The sequence below is a fragment of the Saccostrea echinata genome, unplaced genomic scaffold, assembly GCF_033153115.1.
Source record: "Saccostrea echinata isolate AGI-Se365-2 ecotype Australia unplaced genomic scaffold, CSIRO_AGI_Sech_v1 ptg000030l, whole genome shotgun sequence".
Taxonomy (NCBI): domain Eukaryota; kingdom Metazoa; phylum Mollusca; class Bivalvia; order Ostreida; family Ostreidae; genus Saccostrea; species Saccostrea echinata.
Genome location: NW_026889779.1, coordinates 32,531,427 through 32,543,900, shown reverse-complemented (window position 1 = coordinate 32,543,900; position 12,474 = coordinate 32,531,427). Strand labels below are relative to the sequence as shown.

The 12,474-nt window shown below is 34.2% G+C and overlaps 1 protein-coding gene across 2 annotated transcripts in view; it reads right to left on the bottom strand.

The window, feature by feature from the left end:
* Positions 1–12,474, bottom strand: part of LOC133197734 (girdin-like) — a 45,654-nt gene that overhangs the window by 22,656 nt on the left and 10,524 nt on the right. For both annotated transcript variants that reach the window (XM_061333914.1, XM_061333915.1), the window contains exons 5-11: positions 9,366–9,456; positions 6,361–6,542; positions 4,925–5,044; positions 2,300–2,413; positions 1,682–2,098; positions 1,358–1,471; positions 653–1,216 (exon numbers count right to left, since the gene is read on the bottom strand). In XM_061333914.1, coding sequence (XP_061189898.1) covers positions 653–1,216; positions 1,358–1,471; positions 1,682–2,098; positions 2,300–2,413; positions 4,925–5,044; positions 6,361–6,542; positions 9,366–9,456 — 1,602 coding nt within the window. The remainder of the gene's footprint in view (positions 1–652; positions 1,217–1,357; positions 1,472–1,681; positions 2,099–2,299; positions 2,414–4,924; positions 5,045–6,360; positions 6,543–9,365; positions 9,457–12,474) is intronic.

The following is a 12,474-nucleotide window of genomic DNA, read 5'->3' as shown; positions in this document are numbered from 1 at the left end:
GCCATAAAGTAATAATGCTTCAACATTGTTTTTGAAAAAAAATATAAACAGAGGATTTGTTACAATATGTGTACAAGGTAATGTTCCAAACCTCATAAGAAAAATAATTAGAAAATAAAGATTTTATACTAGTACGAACATTTTTAACTTAATTTTCTAATAAGTGTTAAGACTAACACATAAGTTGCATTAATGTTAGTTACAAGTCGTACATCTAATTAACAAGCACAAAAGTAATATATATATATTTAAAAAAAAACGCTATCTTTCTCTTTTAGAGCAACATAATTGTAGACCAAATCTCCCATAGTAAAGTAAAGAAAAGTTTAACAAGGAATATAAATCAACAGAGTGGATATTGGAGCTATCACCTTCTCTTTAATTCTAACTGCTACATCCTGTTTATAAAGAAAGCACATTCATAAAATTCCTTGAACCTCGGAGATCTCATTCCCAGTCTACAGTTACAGTATCAATCAGAAATTCTCCTTGTAAAATTGATCAATAATTGACAATCAAAATAAACCAATTAAACTGTACTAAAAAAGTAGTAAGCAATCATATGCCATAAAATTCACTAACCAAACTCCTAATTCTCCATTGCTATAAATTTTACCACAGCTGTTTGATCTCTACTTTTCCAGAGCCTTACCTTATTTGTGAACTGACGTTGAATATTTTCATGATCTGTCCTCTGATCATCCAGAATCTGCTCTAGATCTCGGACCGTTGCCTCTAGTTTGGCACGAATGACTTTCTCTTTGTCCAGACTTTCATGTGTGTCCTCCAACTCTAACTTAATACTCTCAAACTCCTCAATTTCCTGTTCCAGTTCTGAGATTTCACGATTCTTATCCTCAAGTTGGTCCTCAATATCACATTTTTCAGACACTAATTTTTCTAAATCTTTCACTCTCTGTTCTAAATGAGACACTTCATCTAATTTTTTCTCATAAGCACTATTAGTTTTTTGCATTTCTTCTAAGAGCACCTCAAGGTCACGAGCTTTGACCTCAACCTCTGAGCACTGACTTCGTTCATCGTCCAGCATCTGTTTTGAACGTGACAACTCTTGTAAAGTTAGTTGGAGTTTCATTTTTAGATCTTCTATTTCATTATTGTGTTCTTCCTGAATGTCTGCTTTTTCTTTTTCATGAACATGTTTCAGATTGTCTGTGTCACTTTTTAACCTACTAATTTCTGCCTCTTGTGCTTCCTGAAAAGGTAAAGTAACAAATAACAACAATGTCAACTTGACCTAACAGTATTCTTAGCATCATTTGCAAATCATCCTGATTTCCTTTGCAGATACTGACATCTTCCCACTTGTCAGGTTTTGATATATACATGTACTTACAATGGTTTTAGTGAGATCCTTTTCAGCTTTTTCTTTTTCCTGTAGGTTTTCTTTTAAATCACTAACTTCTTTGGTTAATTTCTGAACCTGGTCTCTCATGTGACCAACTATGATCTAGCAATAAACACAGTAAAAGTCATACAAAAAAAAAATAGCTGCTTAATTATTTTTACAAGTTGGTTCCCTGATCTAATTTTGAATAAGGTGATATTTTCATAAATTTTTTTTTGGTCTAACAATCAAGCTTTATTGCTACAAATTTTGCAGTCAATTTTTAACCTGGGGAGCAGTTTTAACTGGACACAATATCATTCGCCTCCATACCTGTTGTTTAGATAGTTCCTGTCCGTCCATCTGTAACCGCTCCAATTCTCCCTGAAGACTTTCCACTTGATTTAACAAGTCTTTATTTTCCTTTGTTAATTTTTCTGATCGACAAGTTAACTCAAACTTCTCTGACCTAAGAGTGTCTAATTCAGAGTTTGTTTTATCGAGTAATGTTAATGTCTGATTTAACTCGTTCTTCTGGTCCTGTATTTCTTCGTGTGAACACTTTAACGTTTCCAGCTCTGACTTCAGAGTTTGATTCTCTTCTGTTAAGCGAATCTCTTCCTTACTGAGAGCTAATTTTTGATTGGCTAATCTTTCTTTTTCAGTCTGTGATTCATCAAGTTCACGTTTTATTGTATCAAGTTCATTAGTTAAATCACACTTTTCCTGGTTAAGAATTTGGACGGAGTCCTGAAATTTTGATAAATAGATTTACACATATATTTTTAAAATAGGGTAAATAATAAATAAACCCCCCTTCCCCTTAAAATTTTACTCCCAATCACTGCTTTTAACATCTTTAAGTTTCTGATCAAATAAACAATAAACCTTGGACCTGCAGTACTTTTAGTTCTTTGATTTATACTACATTTGACTAATTTGATAATATACCTGTAAAGAGTGAGTTTTCTGAGCTTCAGCTCGTAAAGTTTTGACCTCTTTTTCCAGACTTCCTAGCCGTAACTTCATCTCATCCCTATCTTTCATAACCTCTTCACTGGCAGTCTACAATAAATTTAGGATTAAACTTTTGAGTTCTTCAAAACTTTCCTTACACACAACAAAAAAAATGACCTTTATTTATTAAAAGTGAAAAATTTATTCTCTTTTTACAAAATACTACATATGGTAACTATTAAATTGATCTTTACACTAAAAAAAGGCTAAGATTTTAGACTCCCATCCTAAAAATTTCTTAACCGAATTTCAACTTCAAAATCAACCCATTCACAATCTCATATATATTCTATATTCATTTACCTCAGACTCCTTTGACTGGTTCTCAGTCATTCTTACGGGTCTCTCTCTCACATCTCTATCTTAGCCCCCTTTGACTGGTTCTCAGTCATTCTTATGGGTTTCTATTTCACATCTTTATCTTAGCCCCCTTTGACTGGTTCTCAGTCATTCTTACAGGTCTCTCTCTCACATCTTTATCTAAGCCTCCTTTGACTGGTTCTCAGTCATTCTCACGGGTCTCTCTCTCACATCTCATTACCTCAGCCTGCTTTGACTGGTTCTCAGTCATTCTTATGGGTCTCTCTCTCACATCTCATTACCTCAGCCTCCTTTGACTGGTTCTCAGTCATTCTTATGGGTTTCTCTCTCACATCTCATTACCTCAGCCTCCTTTGACTGGTTCTCAGTCATTCTTACGGGTCTCTCTCTCACATCTCATTACCTCAGCCTCCTTTGACTGGTTCTCAGTCATTCTTATGGGTTTTTCTCTCAAATCTCATTACCTTAGCCTCCTTTGACTGGTTCTCAGTCATTCTTATGGGTTTCTCTCTCACATTTCATTACCTCAGCCTCCTTTGACTGGATCTCAGTCATTCTTACGGGTCTCCCTCTCACATCTCTATCTTAGCCTCCTTTGACTGGTTCACAGCCATTTTTAACAGTTCTCTCTTTCACATCTCTTTAGGTTGCACAACAGTATTAAATTTTGCTATATATTCTTAAAAAAAATGTGCAACTTTGAGTAGGTGGTATGAATTGAAATCAAACTTTTGAGAAGTTTCCTTTTCAGATCTTGTAAAACAATTCTTTATAAAGATTTTAGTACCAAAAAATACATAGCCATCCAGCAAGGCACGCAAGTTTGTCTCGCTCGAAGTCGAGCAGGTGCTTGAAAATCAAGTCCAGGACCTAATCACTCCCCACTCAAATACAGTATATAGAAAATTCAGCACGCCCTAAATTTTAATGAATCTAGTCAATATAGGAAGTTTACATATTGTTTTTCATCTCATAAAAAAATTCAGCTCCAGTCTCGTGTTAAAATGCCCGAATCGGAAGGGAAGATTCAGGAATTATTTTGCGTCAGCCATGATTTGACGTGAACCTCAAGTGAAATACTGTTATGACATCTGCAACCTCAGTCTTCTTGGACTGGTTTTCTACCATTCTTACACAGAGCTCCCACTGGAGCAAAAATATTTTTCGCCACTTTTCGCGATGAAAGGAATCACATTTTTACATCTCGTCTCGACATGTGTACAGTGTTACACACTCCACTAATAGCACTATTTCAATTTGTTTATATCACAGGCATTATTTTAAAGTTGTGTCCACTTACAAAACTGATATAGGAATTATTTCTACATTTATACAATTAATTTGATACTGATATTAGCCAACTCTTGACAGTAGATGTCCTCTTGTTCATAACTTTTTAGCCTGGGGAGGGGGGTTACAGACTTAGTAAAGATATATGACATTTTTTTTAAAAATGAAAAAATGATATAATAGGCGAAAATTTTAATCATATCAATAATTTATTGTGAAAAGAAGTAATTAAAATCAGGTTTAAAACTTGGCTTAATTTAACAACTTGGACACTGGGTGTATATGCATGTAAATTCATATAACTGAAAATAATTCAGCGTAATTGACAAAAGTATTGTTTTGTTTCCAAGCCAGTATCTCTTTCACTCTTTGTCAGATTATGGTATAATGAACACACTATTTTAACTTTAATCAGGTAAAATTAGCAGCCATGCTCTGCAATTTTCGTCATTTTTTCCTACTTTCGGTTTAAAAAAAAACAATCTATATAGATCCAGATTTTATTGATTAAAATCTTTTATTAACTAACTTCATCTCCCAAAAACACTTCGTCTTTCCTTGTTTAATCCATCTTATATTATTTCAAGTAATTTTGTATCCCCTTACTGCTCCAGGCTAAAGTTACCTACTATATCAGCTGTGTGCGTTCAAGCGAGACGTGATTTCCTACATGTACATTGCTTTGTTAGTTTCATGGAGTTTTCACACCCTGAATTCACACGTCTGCTTGCTTTAAATAAACAAAGGGGCTAATATGTATACATTGAATAAACAAAGGAGATAGCCAGGAGTACGCACACTTTTGTATGGTATATCTAAAAAAAAAGTTCATTTTCGCCACTTTTGAATTTCTTTTCGCCACTTTTGGAAAAAATTCGCAATTGGCGCAAATGGCGAATCACAGCTCGAGCCCTGTTCTTACATGTCACTCATACTGTTAATCTTTACCTCAGCCTCCTCTAACTGGTTCTCGGCCTCCTCCAGTTCTGATCTCAGACTTTTGTTCTTCATCTGTAACTGCTGAACAGAAATCTGTAGCTCCTGTACCTCTTCTGTGAGTGAGGTCACCTAGAATTATATGCAACAAAATTAAAAAAATGTACTGGCATACCCCACCTTTTCTTTTAAAGTCACATAAATAAAAGAGAGGTAACTTAATGTCCATTACAGTGGCAAGCATGTTGTGAACACTTATCCAAATGGTAGGTATTTCCAAATGAATAGAAATACATTATCTTTACTTTATCCAGTTTAACAATTTTTTTAAAAAATAAATAAAAGTACAATGAAGCATGAATAATGTAGCAAATTAAAACAATTACATGTATAAAACGGAATCTGAAATTTATAAAATCAACAAAAATTCCTAAACAAGATGTAAATGATAAATTTAACTCTTCAAAAGAATTATGGCAGACATAAATATAGTTATCAAAATCAAAAATGTTAAATTCTTAACAAGAAATAATGATCAAATTTGTAAAAGAAGTGAATTACATCTGTCATGGAACTGGATGTCAAATCATTTTCCTCCTGCATTAAAAGTCATTTCATATCAAGTATATGTGCTGGATTTCAAAAATTATTTTAATGAAAATAATGCACTGTTCACACAAATGTGCACTAAATATTTAATTCGTAGAAAATTAATGCAATGTGCAATAATGAAAATTAAACTAATACAAATCAAATATGCATTAAAATTTCATTTGTACAGCAAGGCTATTATGATGTCATTTGCAAATTATGTAACCTTATGCAGAGCAGATATACATTTGACGTAATGTCATAGCATCTGTACACATTTTTAGTAATAAACTTAATTTTCCTTTGAATTTCACTCAAAAATAGTATGGGTACTTATATCTGACTACCGACATTTGCATGTGGCTTAATTTTGCTATTACACATGCGTCAAAACTTAATTCAAATTAGTTTTGCCTAGCCTCACACAGAGTTAATGTGCTGCGTACCTTAGTTTTGAGTTCTGTATTCTAATTCTGTTCTGTATTCTAATTCTGTTCTGTTTATGTGCTGTGTCCCTTTGAGTTCTGTATTCTCTTTCTGTTCTGTGTATGTGCTGCGTACCTTAGTTTTGAGTTCTGTATTGTCATTCTGTGCTGTCTATGTGTTACATACCTTAGTTTTGAGTTCTATATTCTCATTCTGAGCTTCTATGTGTTACATACCTTAGTTTTGAGTTCTATATTCTCATTCTGTGCTGTCTATGTGCTGTGTACCTTAATTTTGAGTTCTATATTCTCTATGTGCTGTGTACCTTAGTGTTGAGTTCTGTATTCCCATTCTGTGCTGTCTATGTGCTGTGTACCTTAGTTTTGAGTTCTATATATATTCTCATTCTGTTCTGTGTATGTGCTGTGTACCTTGGTTTTGAGTTCTGTATTCTCATTCTGTACTGTCCGGCTCTGAGATTTGATCTGTACAAGCTCACTTTCTATCTTGGTCTTTTCTTGGATGATGTTACGGATGGCAATGTCATTTGGTGACCGGGCTGGGCTAGGAGGACGGCCGCTGAAGACATTGGCAGGGGTAGAGGACCGGGAATCTGTCAACAGGTAAATCAAGGTCAAGGTATGAAATTTAAACTTACAGTCAGAAATCAGTAAAACATTAATAACTGACAGACAAGTTATCACACTCAGTGGCAGGTAAAAAGAGAATACAAACTGACAATCAGATATCATGGTTACTTAGAGATGGGAAAATCTTTTGCATCCTTTTGTTTGTCAAACTTTTTTTTTTAAGATGAAGGATGCTACATAATATAAACAAAACAAAGGGCATATGGTGGGTGTGACCAGTAGACAGGGGATGCTTACTCCTTTAAGGCACCTGATCCCATCTCTCAAGGGCCATGTTTCCTTTGCTCATAATTTGTATTGTTTTAATGGACTTTTGAGCATGATTACTGCTCATTATATTCACAGAACATACACCTGTTTAATTACATGGACCAATTCATGGTAAAAATTAAAGGCAAAGGGACATAAACTAAAGTTATATAATGAACTGGCAGTCATAAATGTGGTTAGAGTGTAAACACTTACTCCAAATTTTAAAATCTAATAAACTGCAATTCATATGAGTCCACATAGGTAATAGTCTGAGAAAACATTCATCAAGTGACCTTGACCTGCCCTTGGAAGAAATGTCGAATATTTATTAACATCTTTTAATTTGATATGTCATAAATTATTTACTGAAATGTTTTTTTAACTTACAAGATAAAATATTAAAAGCCTTTAATTCAACAATGCTATCCCTAGTATTAACTTTTTCCTGATTCAGTCCATGTCAGTGAACACAGGGTCACTGTCTGAACGGGATAGCTTTAGGAAATAACTGAGAGTAATCTCCCATCCAAACATCCAGATTTACGGTCCCTGTGACGTGAGTGACCCCGACATGTCTACACGGTCAGTAGCTCCATCCATATAGAGAGGTGATATGTACAGTCAATATTGACTTGGGGATCAGTGGCTTAATTGGGGCTCAGTTGTGCTTCAAAAGCAATTTAATTCTGCCACTAGATTTAACAGGTAGATTCTGTTTCTAAATGACACTTAGAAGTTAAAAATACATATATATGAAGCAGTGATTAAACACTTGAATGGATGGAATGACAAGTTCAATATTGTAAAACACTTCATAAAGATCACAAAGATTAAAAACAGAGGTTTAAGCTCTAAGAAAATTGTCAAAGAACAAGTCTTAATAAGACTGGAATGTTGACATAACACATAATAGTAAAAACCAATGTGTCAATTAAAAGACCAAAAACCTGGTTTTCAAATGGGGAACTGTTAATTTTGTGAAGCTTTACTACGGTTTGGAAGTGAGTCAATAAATAGACAAATTTGACCAAAGATCTGCAATCATTTTGTGTTTGTCATACTTTTTAAGTGTCTTTATTTAAGAAACTAAATAAATCACTGTACTTTAAACTGTCAACATTATTTAATGACCATGCAATTTTTTTTATCTCAGAAAAAATTCTTAAATTGACTTTATCCATGTCATCAACTTGAAAGTCACATGAGAAGGCAAATCCTGACCTTTGACTAATCATAGAATGTTCAATTTTGTCCTGTATTTTATTAATCTATTTACAACTTAATATGCAATCTTCAACAAATGGTTACTCAGATGTACAACAGAATAAGAACTGACACATCTGAATTACAGAGGGTAAATTCAGTTCATTTCCCTCCCCTTCACTCTTTCCCTATATAAGGTCTGGGGGATATTTAAGGATGGTATATTTAATCTGCCAGTTATTGATTTCAGTTTGCAAGTGGTAATTTGATATCTACACAATAGCATAAAAGAAGAGGTTTTTAAGCGTTTAAAATTCTGACATATTTTCTTTATAATAGTAGTAGAAGAGTGAAGCACTGAGTGAATGGTGACACAATAAGCTTGTATTAGAGGATTAGGGGAATCTTCCTCAGAATTCTTATCAACTGTTGAAGTATAAGTAACTATCTTAATCAGATAACATTACATACCTCTCCCATACAAGATGTCAGCTGATATATATGCAGTTCTGACAACCTTTTTAAAATTATATTTACGCTGTTTAGGCAATGAACAGTAGGATTAAAAATCATTTTTTCATAATTTAGCAACTAGATATCTTTCTTTATTTTGTTATCTAACAATACAGTGCACTTAAGTCTGACTTGTCTTTGACTTTTCAGTCCTACTTATCTTTGACTTTCTAGTCTGACTTGTCAATAACTTAAATTAGTCTGACTTGACTTTCCATTCTGACTTGTCTTTGACTTTCCAGTCTGACTTGTCTTTGACTTTCCAGTCTGACTTGTCATTGACTTACATTAGTCTGACTTGTCTTTGACTTGCCAGTCTGACTTGTCTTTGACTCACCCAAGTCTGACTTGTCTGTTTTTCTCATCTATGATTTACCTGAGTCAGAGTATCTTTGACTACTTGTCTAAGACTAAATACAGTCTAACTTTCCTTGACTACTTGTTTATGACTTATCCAAGTCTGACTTATCTTTAAACTACTTGTCTATGACTTACCAGAGTCTGACTTTTCTTTGACTTACCTGAGTGAGAGTGTCTCTGACTACTTGTCTATGACTTACATTAGTCTGACTTTTCTTTGACTTACCTGAGTGAGAGTGTCTCTGACTACTGTCTATAACTTACATTAGTCTGACTTTTCTTTGACTTACCTGAGTGAGAGTGTCTCTGACTACTTGTCTATAACTTATATTAGTCTGACTTTTCTTTGACTTACCTGAGTGAGAGTGTCTCTGACTACTTGTCTATAACTTACATTAGTCTGACTTTTCTTTGACTTACCTGAGTGAGAGTGTCTCTGACTACTGTCTATAACTTACCAGAGTCTGACTTTTCTTTCTGCTCTTTTTCTTTCTGTAATGTCTGGAGATCTTCCCGCAATTTTTTCACTTCCTTTTCTAGTTCCTCCATCTGTTAAAAATGAAATACAAGTGCAAAGAATCCAATGGTTTGAAATTACATATTATTGTCTTGACCATGATAATTAAATTATAAAAACCAAACCATTCATCTCACCCCCTTTCCCTTCCTAGAATTCATTTCAAATGACAAAAAATCATACAATTCCACCCATCTTAACACTTTCATTCATGTATATGGCCAAAAAAAAATCTAAATGGTCCTAGTAGAAGTAAAATGCTGAGGTGTCATTGACACAGACAGCAGTGAATTGAAAGCTAGCTGCAATCATCTGCAGCAGTGAATTATCTGAGAAATCTACGACAAACTTCTGTAACAGTGGGTGTGGAAGATATAGCTACAACAAACAACTGTCACAACTGTAACAGGAAATGAACTCCTTATGGTACAACCCTCTATGAATATCAACCATGATTATCAGCCATACCTAGGATGTTCCAGGCCTCCATATCAACCAAAATTATCAGTAATACCTTAAAGTGCTACAGTTACCTCCAAAAGCATCTAGTACCATGATTATCGGTAACATCTGGAGTGCTCAAACCTTAACCAGACAAAAGACACTCTTAAAATATTGTCACCTACTCTCCTATATATCTACTAGAAGTAAGTGTAAATTTATAGATAACATCCTTAGGCTAACAATAGACATTAATTTCTCAAATAAAAATGATCCAGATAGTCTCCAAAATCTAATGATGCCATCCTTGACACATGGTAGATTTTATGCCAACACTAAAGGTAAGAAACAGGTGCAATATCCATAAAACACCTGTTGGAAAGATGTTGTGTACCTTAATTTTATATCTGTAGGGAAAGGTCCTTCTACTCAGATCCCTGCCTGTAACAGTTACACTTGACTTAGTTCCTTCTGCATTACTCTGGTCCCTGCCTGTAATGGTTATACATGACTTAGTTCCTTCTGTATTACTCTGATCCCTGCCTGTAACAGTTACACATGGCTTAGTTCCTTCTCCATTACTCTGATCCCTGCCTGTAACAGTCACGCTTGACTTATTTCCTTCTGCATTACTCTGATCCCTGCCTGTAACAGTTACACTTGACTTAGTTCCTTCTGTATTAGTCTGGTCCCTGCCTATAACAGTTACACTTGATTTAGTTCCTTCTGTATTACTCTGATCCCTGCCTGTAACGGTTACACCTGACTTAGTTCCTTCTGCATTACTCTGATCCCTGCCTATAACATTTTTACTTGACTTAGTTCCTTCTGTATTAGTCTGGTCCATGCTTGTAATTGTAACAAATGACTCAGTACCCACTTTTACAGGGTCCTTTAGGCAGCACTCCACAGATCTAAATCACTTTATTCCCACCATACATTCCACCCCTAGATCCAGCATATCCATAATTCATACACTTATCATTTGATCTACATCATGTGAATTCTTGACATGGGATTCCCTATAGTAATACCCCCCGACCACAGACACTGCCGAGAGACACAGCAATTTGACAGAAGATCTATGTCCAACCATTCATATAACTAGATCAAACTTTATCCCTTTACAACAAATTTTCCAGTATCCTCTAACCAAATCCTGACACAGTCCAGTGAACAAAGTTATCGTTACATCACAACCACTTCAAATGATTCAAAAGACTAGAACATTTGATCAGTTTAGTAACAGGGCACTCATCAACTATTGACTCAAGTAAGTAAAGTAAACTGAGCTTCTGCCTGAGTTTGTACAGTACCTTAAGCCAAGGGATCCGGTACCCGGGCTGTTCCAGCCCAGGAGTTGTCTAAATATTTGCTGGGGACTGACTGCTCTTTAATGACATGGATAAATCCTACAGACGGCAGTTGTTAAAATCAAGCACTGATCCACAGCGAGCATGCATTGTTGACACACAAAATAACAACTAGATAAAATTTCTGAGCTGAGATTATTAATACGTAAATATTGATATACACATATACGCTGATCCTTATCCATAGAAAAATTCAGATCAGCAATTTAAATCATTCCTGGCACTCTAGCATGTCTAGTGTATATATATGTTAGATATGCTCTGCTTTTTTTATTAAAATGAAATTTGGCCTTTAATCATTGACATGTGGTTTAAATTATTGATGCACAAATTTAAAAAAAAATGATAAAACACTCTTGAAAAAGAATATTAAGAATTTGCCAGTGTATTATTGATATGCCTAATTTATTTACTTGAGTGGGGGTGTGATATATATAAGGGGTCGTGTAAAAATTCCAAAGAGGTAATTTTGTTACCCGAGAAGACAGGTATTTCAGTGACCATTTGACAGTCACCCTTCTCATACAATCGCAGCTTGATACCTTGTTCAATACAAAGATAAGTGAAAATGGTATGTACACAGTGTGGAAATTAAAATATTTCACAGAATTCAAAACTACTGTATGTGTTCTAACCTTGTCAATTACAAAACACCTGCATACACTCCAAAAAGAGTGCATGAGAATTCAATGTCATTTGAAATGAAATCCAATTTTCTAATTGACTTAAATGATAGAGAACAATATGGAAAGTGTAAAATTTCATCAACTTAAGCAGAAATGGTGTTCACAAAAAAGTTGTCATTAATGTCTCTGAAAAATCAAAATATCACCTGTCAACATTATTAATAATGATAAAAATTGAAAACAAAAAAGAATAATACATCACATTTTCATGAAGAGAGAAGTTTATACCTCATTCAGATCTCAAAATCCTCCAAAAATTACCAAAACCTAACATCAAAAAATTGACCCTCAAAATATGAATAAAACAGTTTCTACTCTTGATTGATAATTCCTTCATCCATCAATATCTAGTGCAAACTGCTTAATTGAATTTTCCTAATTAGAACTGTGCTACAAACACCATGTTCTCTGTGCAAATTTATTAAAAATACATGAAAGTATTTTAGAAATTAAGAGAGTATAAAATCAAAAAAAAAAAAGGATAGCCTTTGTAAGTCAGTGTTAAATAAGTTTTACATGAGATCTGTTTTATACCTATATAAACCCCCAT